At 48.2% G+C, this 15,957-nt stretch overlaps 1 protein-coding gene across 1 annotated transcript; it reads right to left on the minus strand.

Moving 5' to 3' along the window:
* Nucleotides 1-561: 561 nt before the first annotated feature.
* SMIM38 (small integral membrane protein 38) lies at nucleotides 562-2,431 on the minus strand. The gene has a single exon (XM_074227619.1). The coding sequence runs from the start codon at nucleotides 1,368-1,370 to the stop codon at nucleotides 1,227-1,229; it is 144 nt and encodes a 47-aa protein (XP_074083720.1). The 5' UTR covers nucleotides 1,371-2,431; the 3' UTR covers nucleotides 562-1,226.
* Nucleotides 2,432-15,957: the final 13,526 nt, after the last annotated feature.

Genomic DNA, 15,957 nt, shown 5'->3' on the forward strand with positions numbered 1-15,957 from the left:
TACAGATTGCCTGTGGTCTGAGGACCAGCCCAGCTAAGTAGAGAGAAGCTTATTGCCAGATGATTAGCCACTAGAAGACAGATTTTGAAAGTCCTGAAGCAAGTCTTAGGGGTAGCTATCTGTTTTGTGAAGGATAGGCAAGGGGAACATAACCTTCCTCATCTTGCTGCTTTAAACCCTGGTCAGGATGTTTTATGTGCCTTTCCCAAGGGAGAGATATATTATTCTACCTCCTTCCATGGGTCAATAATGGTAAAATGAAGGATGGGTAATGATCCTGTGAAGGGCAAGAAGCCCTTCCAGGTTCCCTCAAAACCCATGATATAGGGAAGTATCTACTCTTCTGTTGCATTCTCTTTATTCTTGTGACAAATGAAGCATTCTACTTTTGACCTACACTATTGCTTTTACTGCCTCAGTTTCCTCATCAATAAAATGATGGGGTTTGACTCAATGATCTCTGGGGTCCTCAGATATAGGATCTATGTAGGATATAGGATCCTATAGTCCTATGAAAGTAGAACTGCTGTCTCCCCTCTCCTCCCTCCCTGTCCTCCCTATGCTAGCTGCCCTTCCTTCCCTCCCTTTGCTACCTATCCTCCCTGCCCTCCCTGCCTTACCTCCCCTGATTCTCTCTGTCTTCCTCCTCTGAAACTCTTCCCAGGTAGAGCAAACTTCTCCCCTAGCTATGAGACTATGCGTCTTAAAAAAAAAAAAATTAAATAAAAATAGTCTGCTTTGATCTGCATTCAGATCCCATAGTTTTTCTCTGGATGTGGAGGACATTTTCCATCACAGGTCTTTTAGAATTGTCCTTAATCACCATAATATTGAGTAGAGTTAAACCCATTGTAGTTGATCACCAGCGCTGACTGTGTACAGTGTTTTCTTGGTTGTGTTCACTTCCCTCGGTATCCATTGATCTAAGTCTTTCCCAACTTTTCTGAAATCTGTCTGCTATAAGACTATATTCCTACATCAGTTCAGGGAACATGGAATCATGTCTAATCTAGGGGAACAGAGAAGAACAGTAGAACTTCATCAGAGCCGTCCGTGGACCAGTGGTCCCCAAGGAGACCAGAAGAGCACCCTCCCCCAAACTTGCTTCTCCTTCTGGAAATGGAAACTAAGGTCTCTCCCAAGAAAGAAGCAGCTCTGAGAAGATGCTTTTCACTCCTGATTCAGAAGCCATGATTCCCTATCTCTGGTCAAAATCCATCCCGAGTTTAGTCCTGCTTGGGTTTGCTGGGTCGTTTCTGGGCCAGTCGATAATCAACAAAAGTTCCGAGACAGGACCACAGAATAAATCTGGCTAGTAAAATTATTACCAGCAAAACCATCAGTGGCTCGGAATCCATGTTTAAACTCATAATTTTTCATGGGAAGGAGGAAGAAGAGGAAGAGGGAGAAAATCATAGGGGATGGAGCTTAGGTTGAGAACTGAGGTAGTGTAGGAACAAGCACACCAACCTGCCCATCAAAAGACCAAGTTACAAGCCAGTGTGGTCTTGGGCAAGTCCCTTCCCCTCTGGGCCTTTGCTTCACCCTCTCTAGGACAAGGGGCTTGTACTAGATGGTTGATAGGGGCCTTTTCAGAGACCAGGTTCCCTAAGGTCTGTGTGCCAGGGCAGTCCTGCCAACTGCCCGGGTCATGCTATATTCCTATCTGACCTTGCCACTCACTCACTAGCCAGGGTGGAAGAAGCCTGAAGCTGACAGTTTGGGGCCATGGAACAAGGCCCCATGGACTATTCATTAAGAATTACCAACTCTTGGGACTTGACAATGACAGCATAGTCAGGAGGCTTTTGTGGGATGGGGGGACCCCTCTGTAGATTTGGGTTTGCTCCAGACTCAGACTGGCCTCTCTCTGTCTCTCCCTTTCTTTCTCTGTCTTTCTGTCTGTCTCTATGTCTCTCTCTCTCTCTGACACTATCTCTGTTTCTCTGTGTGTGTGTCTCTCAATCTCTCTCTGTCTCCCTCAGTCTCTCTGTCTCTGTCACTTTGTCTCTGTATGTGTCTCTCACAATCTCTTACATTCTTGCTCAGTCTCTCTGTCTCTGTGTATCTCACAGTCTCTTACAATTTCCCTGAGACTCTCTCTTTATGTCTCTCACAATCTCTCCTACAGTCTTCCCTGTCTCTCCATGTCTCTGTCTGTGTGTGTGTGTGTGTCTCAGTCTCTCCCCCACAGTCTCCCTCAGTCTCTCCACAGTCTCCTTCACTCTCTCTCTGGGTCTCCTTCCCTCTTTTCTGCGGTGCTGACGTAATGCCCAAGCCTCTGGGGCGGCAGCAGCTGCTGGGCAGAGGCGGGCACCTCCTCACGCGGGCCTGTCCAGCCCGGGCAGACAGACAATCGCAGCCTTTCTTCCCCCAATTAGCCAGTCCTTGAAGAGTGGAGGGCGGCGCTGTCCAGCGGCCTCAGGAGGCACCAGGCCTGGAGCTGGAATGGGGGGAGGAGAGGAGGCCAGGGAAGGGGAAAAGATGAAAAGGGGAAGGAGGCGGGGAGGGTGGGACACAAGAGAAAACAGAATCAGAGCCGGGGGGCTGGCAGGGCCACCCCCAGGTCAGGACTCCATTAGTCTGTGGACAGATGCAAATGGCACCTTGAGCCTGGCTCAGGAAAGGGCCACACAGACGGGGCTGCTGGGGGCTTGGGGGGGTAACAGGGCTGCTTCAATGGGTTGGACTAGGGGAGGAAAGGGGGCTAGGGACACCCCCTCCCACCCCTTGCACCCCCAAAGCTCCCCATCTTCCCCCCAAAATTTTGTCATGAGAACCCAATGTCAGAACTGAGTCTAGAAAATGGAATGACATTAGAACTGAGAATGTCAGACCTTCCTAAGGAAAGACCTTAGAGACTAATTCTACCCCCTCATTTCCTAGATGAGAAAAAAAAAAAAAAACCAAGGCCCAGAGGTTCTTGTTCAAGTCCTCCAGCAAGTCCATGGCAAAGCTAGGAAAAGACAAGGGATGGATGACCTCAGAGGTCTCCCCCACCCCACCCTGGGCAGCTGCCTTCTCTGGTTGCCCTCCCCCCATTGCATGGGCTTCAGTGTTCCTGGGATCTCATAAGGAGAAGAGTGACTTGCCCAGGATCACAGGGAGTGAAAAGTCAAGTTCCTGCCTCCAGATCTAAGACTTTCCCCTGCCCCAAATCTCCCCAAGGTCCAGTCCTGCATGAACCTAGGTTGGAATCCTGGTTCCACCACTCATTTGATTTCTCATTTACCCAATGAGGGGTTGGCCTAGTCCAGATCCAGAGCTTTGGCCTCAATAGCTCTAGACATAGGATCCTACAGTCCTATGAAATTAGAACTGCTGTCTCCCCCTCTCCCTGTCTTCCCTACCCTACCTGCCCTTCCTTTCCTGCCCTACCTGCCCTAATTGCCCTAACTGCTCACTCTCTCTCTCTCTCTCTCTCTCTCTCTCTCTCTCTCTCTCTCTCTCTCTGTAGGAGTATTACTTGTGATAGGGAGACCTTTACCGCAGTCAGCTGGGCATCCCCTTCCACCTGCTTCCAGAAGGGGGCTCCATCCCTGGTGCCCCAGCAAGAGTTGTCATCCTCCCTGCCATCCTCAGCACCTTTGGGCAGACAAAGGAGGCAGCTGGTTGAGGCTGGCTCCCTGGCCCTGGCTCCTGCCTGTGCCTTTTGTACTTTCTGGATGTAAATCAGAGCCCCCCTGAGTAATCAACCCTCAACTAACTACTAAGTAAACAATTTTTTAGCAAGTGTTGTGGTTTTTCTATTTTTAATTGGTCCATGATTAATCAGTAAGCCCTTCATTTCACTGGAGGGCATCCATGAAGTCTCCACTTCAATATTAGGCCTCCAGAGTCACATTTGAATGCTGCTTGTTCAGTGTAGGGGAAGTCAGAGCCCTAACTTCAAATTCCAACCCCAGCCCTCCCCACCTGCAGCAGTGTGGGTTGGCCCCATTCCCTCCCTGAGCCTCAGTTTCTCCCTTTGTCAAATGAAAGGGTGGAACTACATGATCTCTAAGGTTCTTTGGAGATCCAACTCTTCAATCTCCGGATCCTCTGATCTGGGTGTAATTCCCAATCCAGCTACTTACTTACCTCCCTGGGATTGGCTAAGTCTCTTCCTTCTCTGGGGAAAGAAGTTGGACTTCAGTTTCCCTGTCTGTAAAATGAAAAGGATGGCTCTGCAACCTCGAAGATCCCATCCAAACCTGAATCCTCTGATGTTTAGATTTAAGACAAAGTAAATTCTAACAAGTCCCAGGGGACAGGATTTCTATTTGTGGTTCTGAAAATAATGCTCTTAGTCATCCTCATATTCTTGTGGTGATTCCTAAGCATAGTACCCTAGGTTTCTGCCTACGGCTCCCTAGCCCTAGGAGGGACTCCAGTGAATGGCCAAGAATGCCATAAATGTCTCCTTTGAAAAGCAAAGAGTGAAGTGGACTCCCTGGAGCACCTACTGAGTTTCCCACTGGAGTCGGTCATGGAAAATGAGGTAACAGCTGATATTCCCATATAGGAAAAGAGCCATTCCAGAGAGGAATCTGGGGAAGAGAGCTGAACCTGGAGAAAAAAAGACCTGACTTTCCTGCATTGCAATACAAGCTGGGCAAATCAGTTATTTCACCATGGCTCAGTTTCTCCAACTGCAAACTAGGGATGGATTGAAACACAGAAAGGGACACCAGAATGGGATATCCAACTTCTTCCTTTTCCAAATCTCTCTCTGTTCTCTCACCTCTCCCTAGTACTTCTCATCCAAAAGAAAGAAAATCTTCACCAGGACATTCCTCCAACAGGTCAGACTCACCCAAATTGAATTCCTCTCCCTACCCAACCCTCAACCTGTCCATACTGCAAAATCCCCTATTTCTGACAATGGCCCAATCACTCTCCAGGTTTTTCAAGCTCATGGAGTCCTCTTTGACTCCTCTTCTCTCCTCTCACCACTCCATAGCCAATAAAGCTCCAAATGCAGACATGTCTAAGCCCACTATCTCTCTCACGCTGACCCTGTCCTCCCCACTCCCCCTGCAGTGTTCTTAGTTCTGAAGACCCTCAGGATTGGATATAGAGCTAAAATGTCCAAGTTTCATCCCACATACTTGGCTGGATGGCTGGATGTGAATCACCTCATACTTCTAACTCTTTGCTGTTTTATCTGTAAAATAGAAACAGTAACATGCCCAGCTTCCTTGGGGTGTTGGGAGGATCAAATGGGATCATGTATGCCAACCTGTAAGTCCTAAAGAACGTATTACTAGTCCCATTGATCATCTACCCAACTACCCACAGAGGGACTCAGAGAGAGACAGAGACAGAAAGAGAGAGAGAGAGAGAGAGAGAGAGAGAGAGAGAGAGCGAGAGAGAGCTTCCCCAGAGTAGCCAGTCCATCCTCCCCACAGCTCCCAAGGAACCACCCCTGCCACTCTGACAATCCCATCATCCCCTTGCACAAAAACCAAGTCTTCATAGGCTACAGAAGGATGTGAGAATGCCTCTTCTGGCCCTCTCAGTCCCCACCAGCAAGTCACTGTTGTTCTTTGCTCTATCTGATCTGCAAAATGAAGGATTGACATCCATGACCCCTAAGATTGCTTCCTTCCACTTCTAAAATTTGATGTTGCATTCAAGGCCCTTCATCATCTGGCTCAAACACACTTCTGCCCTGCAGAATGCCCCTGGCCTCCACATCCTTGTCACATCCCTCTCCAACCTCTCTTCTGCAGGCTAAACACTTCCATTTCCTAATCTTTGTATGGACTTATCTCCCCTGATAGAATGTGGACCCTCTGAGGGACAGTTTCATTGTTGGCATTGAAACTCCAGGGCAGAACATCAGACCCATAGAAGGAGCTCAATAAACACTGGTTGATTAGTTGCCATCACATCATTGATTCATTTGGAATGGAGCTTTCCAATAAAATCTCCAGATATTTTCCAAACAAATGTCTGTCCAGATATGGCTCCCTCATCTGAGAGCCCCTTCCCCACTCTGGGGCCCAGAATTGTCCCCATTTTGACAGCAAGGTGGGGTGATTAGATGCCCACTTCCCACTCTGACACTCAGGGATTCTTGGCCTGGAAAGTCTGAGACATTGCTACAATTTAGAAGAGAACCTTCGAGAGTTTTTCCTACCTTCAAAAGATTAGACTCCTTAAGATGTTTTTCTCTTTAAAATCCATTTGGAGGAAAGATGACTTTGAGATTGCTGTTTGAAAGTCAATAAAAAGAAGCAGATTCTTTTATGACAAGGGAGAGTAATGCCACTTACCAAAGACCTGGCTACTCTGAGGGAAATGCTTTGATTGAAGAGTCTGGGATGTTGCTGGCTAGATTGGCAGTCCAAGATTCTTGCCCCGTCTCCACACAGAGAGGGCAGCCAGGCTCCAGCATCAGCCTCCTTCCTGCTGGCTGGTCCTCCCTGAAAGGAAGGCAAAGCCAGCTGAGCCAGGTTTCCTTCCTTCCCCTCTGACCCAAAGACCTGGAACCCCACAAATGCCTTCTACTGCTGCTTGGAAACAGTTTTGACCTTTACAACCACTTATCTTTACAGAATAAAACTCAACAGGAAAAGTCAATAATTCCAAAGCAGGTGACTGGAGTGAGGGAGATTTGGCAGTCACCTTGGTGAGTGGGTAGACCAAATGGGGCCTCTTGCTGTCCCTTTGTCCTTGTCTCCTCATGACTCAGCAGGATAGAAGGTCAGGAATGTCCTTCAAGAGAGATATCAGATGGGGTGGACTATCTCCAGGCCATCTACATCCAGACCTAAAAGGAAATGGTCTTCAACTCATTACCCAGTAAGGCAGTTAAATTCACTCACTAGGAGGAGAAGACAGTGAGATGTCTTATGGTGTCGCTGGAAGGGTCAAAAAGAGCTCTTTCCATCTCTCCCCTCTGCTCCTCTACCCAAGATGTCCCCCACACCTGGAAAGCAATTGCCTTCCCATTTTGGCCTCTAACAATCCCCAGTTTCAACAGTTTCCATCAGAATGAATTGAAAACACTTCTCTTCCTTCTTTTTCTTGAGTCTTGTTCAGATAGTAGTTGGATGAGGAAGGTCTTCAAAGGCCTGTGAATTTTATGACCAAGGGGGTGATTCTGAGAGACAACCATAGAGTCCAGAGCCCCCATCAACCTTTACTCGGAAGCTTCAGAGATGCCAGAGACGGAGTCCTGCTCTGTTGTCATGGTATGGCAAGATCTCTTTTTTTTTACTTTTTTGCAAGACAATGGGGTTAAGTGACTTGCCCAAGGTCACACAGCTAGGTCATTATTAAGTGTCTGAAGCCAGATTTGAACTCAGGTCCTCCTGACTCCACAGCCAGTTCTCTATCCACTGTGACACCTAGCTGCCCCTTTCCCATTACTTTTCATATTTTTGTCAAGGCTAAAATTGTTACCCTCAAGAGTGGTCCCTGCCAAGAGCCCCAAGGCGGGAAGATAGCCATGATATCCAAAGTCATGAGTCAGCAAAGAGCCTAGAGCCCCTTGAGTGGCTCTGACTGTGGGTCCATCAGCCTTAGAATGACTAGACCCATGGGGAGCATTCACTAAAAGGAAACTGGGCAAGAGGGAGAAAGAAGGAAAGGGAGAGCTCCCCCTAAAACAAAGAGGCAATAGCCTGACCTATGATCCTGGATCCGAGGGCAGGGAATGTCATAGGCTCGTTGACCTGGAGGTGGAAGGGACCGCAGCAGTGACCTAATCCAACCCCTTCATCTTATATATGGGGCGCAAAAAATGTCAGAACCTCGTCCAATACCACACTTACAAAAGCAAGATTCAAACCCAGATCTTTTGACTTGAGAGTAAATGAGATAAAACTTGTAAAGCACTTAGAATAATGCTTACAAGACAGATACAACAGCTCAGATCTTGGACTCTTTCCATGGTGTCTTTTGTCCACACAAAATCTCAAGAAATAAAATGTGATCTTTCCAATGGAACCAGGCACAGCTGGCTCTGTGGCCCTTGAAGAGAGTGGCCAGCTTTGGCCAGCACTGAAGGACAAAACCAAGTTGTCGCAATATCTTGACTGGACAGAGCAGCACAGGGAGATCAGGAAACCTGGCTTTGAGGCTCTGCTGTGAGTCAGCCACACAGTGTTGGTCAAGTCATAGCTATTCTCTGGGCCTCAGTTTCTCTATCTGTGAATTAAAGATAAGAATGTCTGTCCTATCCACTGGACAGGGGTGCTATATAGGAGAAGTAAATAAATGTGTGAATGCTGCATTTTGAAAAATGTCTAGAGGGTATAACTCTAAGTTTTAAGGGAAACTCAGTTGCTAGACTTGTAGTAATCTATGTTTAAGGTGCTGTGTTAGTGGAAGGTACAATAAGGTGCTGTCCAAGCATTGTAGGGTGCATCGAAGCACTGTACTAGTACTGTATGATATTACGAGGAATTCTACTAGGGTATTCCTCCCCATCTGGACCACCAGCCTGCATACCAGACTTGGGACTTGGGCTTTCCCTGAATCCAGGCATCAGATGAGAGGGGGCTGAGTGTGGACAAAAAGTCCCCCCTCTACTGATGGTTTCTGACATCATCCACTCCCCTATCATCCCCTTGCCCACAGGTCACCTCACCCCATAGCTGCTGTCATCCCTATTAAAATGTCAACTTCTTGAGGGCAGGAACTGTCTCTTCGTTTGTGAATATTTCTATTTTCTGCATGTTACATGTTCATGGACCATTGGCCCATGGTAAGCATTTAATAAAGATTATTTTTCTTCATTCCTCAAATGCAAGTTCTAACTAAGAATCATCTAGCCATCGTTCCAAAAAACCGAGGCACCATGATGGCATTCTAGAATATGACAAGTTCTACTCAGTTATCATTTCAAGAGACAAAAAAGAGCCGGGCTGAGTTGTCAGTAAGGCAAGGGCTGTATTTGTCTCATAAGGCACATGATGGTGATCTATGTTAAAGACTGTTGTGCATGGGAGCACTCTAAATTATCTTCACCTGGTGAACTTGAGCACCAGAGTCTTGTTTTACTAAGTGCCATGGGAGTAGGAGTGGATTAGAGACCAGGGAGGTATTTACGCACTGGCATTTGGTTCAGTAAATGGAGACCTTGGAGACCTTGGTGTAAAGGAAGAACTTGTCTTCCTTGTCTCCCATCCCACCAGAGCTCCCCTGGGGAAGACTGAAGGGAGTCCAGAAACGGACTCAACATATGATGTCCAAACTGGGACTCAACAGATCTACAAATGCGAAGAGTGCCGTGTAAGTGTGGGAAGGTGGGTAAGTGTGGGAAGGGCTTCACAAGGGCTATACAGACACTTCCAAATAGGAAAGTGCTATCCTGGAATTAGGAATGGATACAGGAGTTTCCACAGGGCCAGTATTTCTATACACACACACACACACACACACACACACACACATGCACCCTCTCACTTGCATGCTCACACAAACTCACACTCACACATACACACACACATGCACACATACTCATGCAAACTCATGTACATATACTCACATGCATGTGTACACACTCATACTCACATGCTCGTGTTTGCACACTCATACACACTCATACACACACACACACACACACACACCCTATTGGCCCCCTGTAGACAGACCAGGACCAGACAAGAATAACAGAATGTGTCAGTTCCCAGTCTTGGTTGCCCGTTGAAGGGTACCCAGTCAGTTGGATGACTCTCCAGGTGTTAGTTTTTCTTCCTTCCAGTCTTTGAATGGAAATGCGCTCATATGTGCCCATACAATGGATCACTAGGGTCCACATCCTGTTGGGGTTTTTGTTTGCTTTGTCTTTTGGGAACAATGGGATTAAGTCATTTGCCCAAAGCCAATCAACTAGTAAGTATCAAGTAGCTGAGGTCAAATTTGAACCCAGGTCCCCCTGGCTCCAGGGTCAGTGAGCTATCCACTGGTCACCTATCTGCCTAGTTCATATCCTCTGAGGACACCCTATTGGATTTCCTAGCACTGATGGAGCCAAATAGGAACATACTTCCAAGCTACCATGACATTCAAGCTGAGAGTTCAGGGAGATGTTCCCTGGCCCATGGAGGTTGCAGAGTCTGTCCAGACTCAGCCAACACTACGCAATGCCCACTTCCCAAAGGCCCAGACATCAGAAAGGAGAGGGAGAGGAGCACATTCTGGCCCCATTAACCCAAGGCAGAGAACATGCAGCCAAGACTGGCCTTGCCTTTCTAGCCAATGATGATGGGACTTGTTTTAAGTGTCCTCTTGCCTCTGAGAGGGACCAGAGCAGAGTCTGAGGGAATCCACAGGGCCCAAAAATGTCAAAGAAAATGGAGCTCGCCACTTTGGGGAATGCTGAAAGCCGCGTGTAGCTTGGCTCCCAGGGATCACCCAGCTAATGAAGAAGAATGCTGTCAGGGACAGAAAGAGAGTCTAAATAAATTAGCCGTGTCCAGAAGCCGATGGAACATGGGATTAGGCCTCACAAAGGCCAGGGCTGTATTCAGCCGCCCTTATCGGAATGCCTAATAGCCTCCATCGGCTCTGCTCACCTCAGGCCAAGAGGCCCCAAACTCCCTCCACTGAATGGGCTCCGGTACGGCCCCCATTGCCGACAGTATGCCGAGGATTTGGTATAAACTGGAGTCCAAAGCAGCCTGGGCCAGGGGAGATGGGGAGGGGAGTGAGGGAGCTGGGACACGGCTGAGCCAAATAGAGGCAGAGCCGGCCAGCTCAGGCTCCAGAACATAAGCTTGGCAGCCAACTAGCTAGAAACCAAAGGGTTCCTCGATTAGGATTAGGGAGAGGGAGAATAATGGCCAGGCTAGCTCATTTCACATAGCTAGAAATAGAATGGCAATGGAATGATCACCAGGTTTACAGTGGAGGACCTGAATTCAAATCCTACCTCTGGGAAGTACCACTTGTGTGACCAGGAGCAAGTTACTCAACCTCAAGGATCTTCAGTTTGTCATCTGTGAAATGGGGGCAACAGGGAAGGGTTTGTACACTTAGATGCCCTCTGAGTTCTCTGATCCTACTACCATTTGCTGCTCACTACCCTGAGAGGCAGAAGGTGTTAGTAGTATCTTCCCTGTTGTGCAAATGAAGAAACCAAGGAGATCATAGAGTCAGAGATCAATGACAAGAAGGGCCCAGGGAGACAGCGAACCTTGACTTCTATAGAAGAGGAAGAAGCCAAAAGAGGGGTCACAGCAAAGAAAAAGTAGAGCCAGACCCTCTCATTCTTCAGTGACCCAGGCCTGAGGAAGGGCTCAGGCTAATTCTTATGGCCTGCTGACCAATATACCCCAGGGAAGGATTTCATTGGTGTTCTCTTTCCGTGACTAGAAGGATCTTCACAAGCATTCATGGAGTTTGACTGAGATGAGTATCATCCCAAAAGATCTACAGCTGACCCCAAACCAACATGGGGAAGGAGCTAGCGTTCCCTGCTCCCGCCGGCTCTCCTGGGCCCATGGGAGCAGCCTGAGGATCGGCAGAGACGCTCTCCTGTATCCCAGCTCCAACACTGACTAAGCTGCCCAAGTCCCCATGCAAGCTAACCAGCCTGCTATGGACCAAGAACTTTGTTAAGCGCAGAGACACAAAAAAGGCAAAAGCAGGTTCTGCCCCCTAGGAGCTCGGTCCTAATTGGGGGGAGAGCCTGAACCTATCACAACATTGGTGCCACAAAACCCTGAGAGGGTAGATACTTGCCCAATTTCCCTCTCTGTTGAGGGAGAATGGGAAGAACAACACTTTCGCTGCATCCTCCACAGGTTGTGGGGAAACAAGTGCTCCTGAAGCGTTACTTGGTTGTGGGGGGATCGTGGGGGACTCTCTAGGTCCAGAGAGGTTGGAGTTTCCATCTTACCTCTGACACTGCCTAACTGAGGTCCCTTCCAGAGCCATAATCCTATCATCCCATGATTGACATTCAAGGCCCTTCATGATGCAGATCCAACCACCTTCTCCAGACTGGGTTCTTTGTCTCAGTTTTCCCTCCCTCCCCATTCTCATCCTGCCCTCACTCACTCTGCCACCCCCCAGTCTGGAATGGACTCTCCTCTGTTCAGATCTCACCACTACTGTCTACTGGCTATGTGACCCTGGGCAAGTCATTTCTCCCTGAGCCTCAACTGTCTCATCTGTAAAATTTTTTACCTAACTTGTCAAAGATTGTTGATGAGGAGGAAAACAAATTCGGAGCTTCCTGATCTTCTTGGGGAAGGAGAGAGGAGAGAGGTGTATCCCAAGGAGACAAGGAGATAAGGTGAGGTAGGCATATGATTTTCTCCACCCATTTTTTATTTTGATTCTCAATCCTTCCTTCTTACATGAAAAACTCTTAAAAATAAGAATGTTTTTAGTCCTGCAGCCAGATAGCCTTCCCAGCTCCCAGAGAGGACAAACCCACTTTGAAAGAGTTAGTAGGCTAAGGTTTATCTGGGCTGGACCTGAATGGGACCACCTCGGACCGATCCGGGGCCTTGGAGAGGCCTGCTGCCAGGACCATGTCCTTGGGCGGCAAAGAGGCCAAGAATAGCATAAAGGAATTCACAGGCCTGGGAGCCTTTTCTTCCTTAGCAGAAAGGAGGGAGAGGGTTGGGAGGGGGGAGTTGGGAGAGACACTTGCAGCAGAGAGCTCTGGGGAGGAAGTGATGGGGCCATAAGTCTAAAGAGGAATGGCAGGATACTGGAGAGAGACACAAATGGGGCTTTTGGGGGGGAAGGCAATGACTTCATGATATAAAGGGACATTGATCTCAGCCTCCCAAATGAAGGGGCAGAGGCAGGCTTCTCTGCAGAAGGGAGAGCAGGGCTGCCGGGTCCTACCAGTCCATGGTCGATGGTGCCAGCCAGGAGAAAGGCAGGGGGGATGTGAGCAGCTACATCCCCCTACTCCAAAGAGCCCATGCTCCAGAAATAGTGCTTGAGAAGAAATGGCTTCTTCAGGACAGACCTTGAGCAAGCCTTTTCCCCTCCCTAAGACCTCAGTTGACTTCAATGAGATTAGATGGGTTCTGAGGTCCATGTTACCCTGATGATCCTTGATCAGTAATTTGGAATCACTCCATGAGGGAATTTGGATAGGCCACTTCCTTCTCGGCCTCAGTTTCCAATTCTGTCACATGAGGTAGTAGATCTAGGTGAGATGTAAGATCGCTGTACTCCCTGATTTGTCACCCTTCCTGGGAAGACCCTCAGCCCTTCTCCACTATAGGTCTGTTTCCGCCCTGGAGCATGAAGGGGTCTGACAACATAATTCCTAAGGGTCAAGCTTGAAGGTCCTAGAACTGATTTCCAAGGTCACCTGAGCAGAGGAGCAATAAACCTGTAGGACCAATCTTGGATTTGGAGGCAGAAGGGACAGACTCAAAAACTTCAGCTCACAAGTCCCCAACTTAGCAAAATATAGTTGACAGAAAACTAAAAATGGAACCCAGGAGGACCTCGGTTCAAATCTCATCTCTGACAGTTACCAGCTGTGTATGTCACTTCTCTGAGCCTCAAGTTCCTCATCTGGAAAATGGGGGAAACACCGAGAGCTCCTATTTCCCAGAGATACAAATGAGCATTTTCTAAACCCAAAAGTCACATTCCGCCATTCCTCTGTAATTACCTGTGTGACCTTGGTCAAGTCATTTTCATCAAATTACAGATTTAGAGTTGGAAGGGACCTTGGGGTTCAGCTGATCCTTCATTTTGCAGCTATAAGCTAAAAACCATGGTACGTTAATGACTGCCTGGTCCTGACTTTCCATAGCTCTCAGTAGGAAGAGCAGACATAGGTCATCCCAGGAGAGAGGGAGTCCTTGGAGGTCAAAAGGAAGCTCATAGCCATGGTCTCCTAGCCTCCCCTGCAGACATCCTCCGAGCTATTCTGAGCTCCTTCCATGCAGATGTATCCTGGAGGTGTGCTCAGTCCACGACATCCTGGAGAAACCCTGCCCCACACCCACTCACTTCCAGCTCCCCCTGGGGCCGGCCCTCTTCAGTGACCCTCCTCAGAAGCCCCTGCCTAGGCAGAACAAGCAAGAACACAACACCAGCGAGCATTCCTCATTTCGTAGAGCAAAACCCTCCCATAAGCTATGGCTCCTTTGGGCATCACAATGATGCTCTGAGATTGGCAAAGCAAAGTAGACAGGTATGATCACCCTCCTCCTACATACAAGGAAAGAGAAACTGAGGAAGAGCCTAAGATTCTAGATTTAAAATTGTCAAGTCTCTCAGAAGAACCTCGTCTAATTCCTTCATTGTCCAAATAAGTAAACAGAGTTCAGGGTATATGACTTACCCATTCATTCATGTAGCAATAGACAGAGGTGGGATTTGAACCCAGGTCCAGACTCAAGTTTCAGAGTCAAGCCTCTTGCCACTTTCCTAAGGTCACAAAGCTAGGAATGACAGAATTCAAAAGAGGACTCCAGGCCTTTTGACTGGCAGCTCGAGACCTGGAGTCCTCTTTTTGGCCACAAAGGGCTCATGCTGCCCACTGTCAGATAATTCTCATTCACTAAGATGAAACAGGATGGACCCTGTCCTCCAGGGAGTTGAAGACTTTGGAATGGCCATTGCTGGCAACAATCCAACTATGACCACATCCACTCTTGTGGGTGACAACTCTCCTCTAAGCGTGCCTGAGAGTGGGGGCTGCCCACCTGCTAACTCACTTGTTCTCACATTTCTGAAAAGCAAGTCACTTGAAATGAGCAGTCAATGAGGCTTTGCCCAGTGGGTCCCCACTGCAGGGAATGGCCCCCATTCTATGGCTGGCAGAGCAATTGGCCTGCAGAAGGTCGAGGGGACAGTGGTTCTCACTGTTAGGAAATGAGCTTATTGAGTCATAATCAAGAGACAATGAGATGTGTGGGCCTTCCGGCTCACAAAAACCTCTTTGGGGTTTTTGTATTCTGAGATTTGTTTCTGCTGAGGGAGGGGAAGGAGAGGGAGCAGAAAAGGAAACTAGGGATTAAGATAAATCCTGAAAGGTCAGCCCTTCGCCTCTCAGCCAGCCCTGCCTCAGGAGATTTCCTGTTTCCAAAGGTCTGGGCTCCTTGGGGCTATCTAAGCCAAGCAACAGCTCTGATTGTTCCTCACCCCCCAATTAGGCAGGGCCTTTGATCTGAGTGCAAGTGCTTCCAAAGAAAGGTGAAAAGAGATTGTATGGGAGCTGATCGTCATTGTTTGTGGGCTTCCTCCTCTGCCACTTTCTCTCCAGTCCTATCCCCATCCTACCTCAAGGGTGGGATCCTAACTCTGGAGACCTCTGAGGCCCTCTTACCTACCCTTCACTTTTTGAAGATAAGGAAACTGAGGCTCCAAGAGGTTGAGTCCAAGATCACATAGGCAATAAGTAACAGAGATGGAATTTCTACCTAGTTCCTCTGATTCCAAGATCTTTGCCAAGCACACCATAAAAAGGGGTGATGGAGAGTCAGATGTGACTGAAAAAACAAATTCTACCTCCAGTCTCATTACCTACCACCTGGACCAGAGCATTCATCTTAGGCTTGGTCTCTGTGTCTTTCTGTCTGTAGATCTCTGTCTCCATTTCCAACTTTGCCTCTGTCTCTCTCTCTACCTCTGTCTCTTTTCTCTCTCTCATCTCACCGTCCTCTCCCCTTTCTCTTCTCTATTTTACTCAAATGGCCTTTCTTCAAAAGGGTTCAGGGCTGGGACCTTTAGTGACCACGGACTCCCACAATGCAGGGCTGGGGCAAATGGAAAAGCAAAGGAAGGGAGAGGACAGCCAGGTGAGGAAAGGACCTCTACAAGGCTTTGCCTCCCATCTTACCCCAGGAAGATGCAAACTTCAGAGGGATCTTGACCTTGAAAAGGCCAAGGAACTCACAGAGGAGATTCTCCAGGGGCAGTCAGTCCACAACAGGAGAGTATCAACTCAATGAGCATTTATTAAACACCAGCTGTGCTCTTTTGCTTGGAGACAAAAACCAAAACAATCCCTGGCCTCCAGGAGTTTACAGGTCA

This window comes from Macrotis lagotis, chromosome 3, assembly GCF_037893015.1.
Source record: "Macrotis lagotis isolate mMagLag1 chromosome 3, bilby.v1.9.chrom.fasta, whole genome shotgun sequence".
In the NCBI taxonomy this organism is placed as follows: Eukaryota; Metazoa; Chordata; class Mammalia; order Peramelemorphia; family Peramelidae; genus Macrotis; species Macrotis lagotis.

What these genes read in the sequence shown, in the direction of transcription:
- SMIM38 (XM_074227619.1), bottom strand. Translation starts at nt 1,370, where the DNA reads ATGAGTTTAAACATGGATTCCGAGCCACTGATGGTTTTGCTGGTAATA.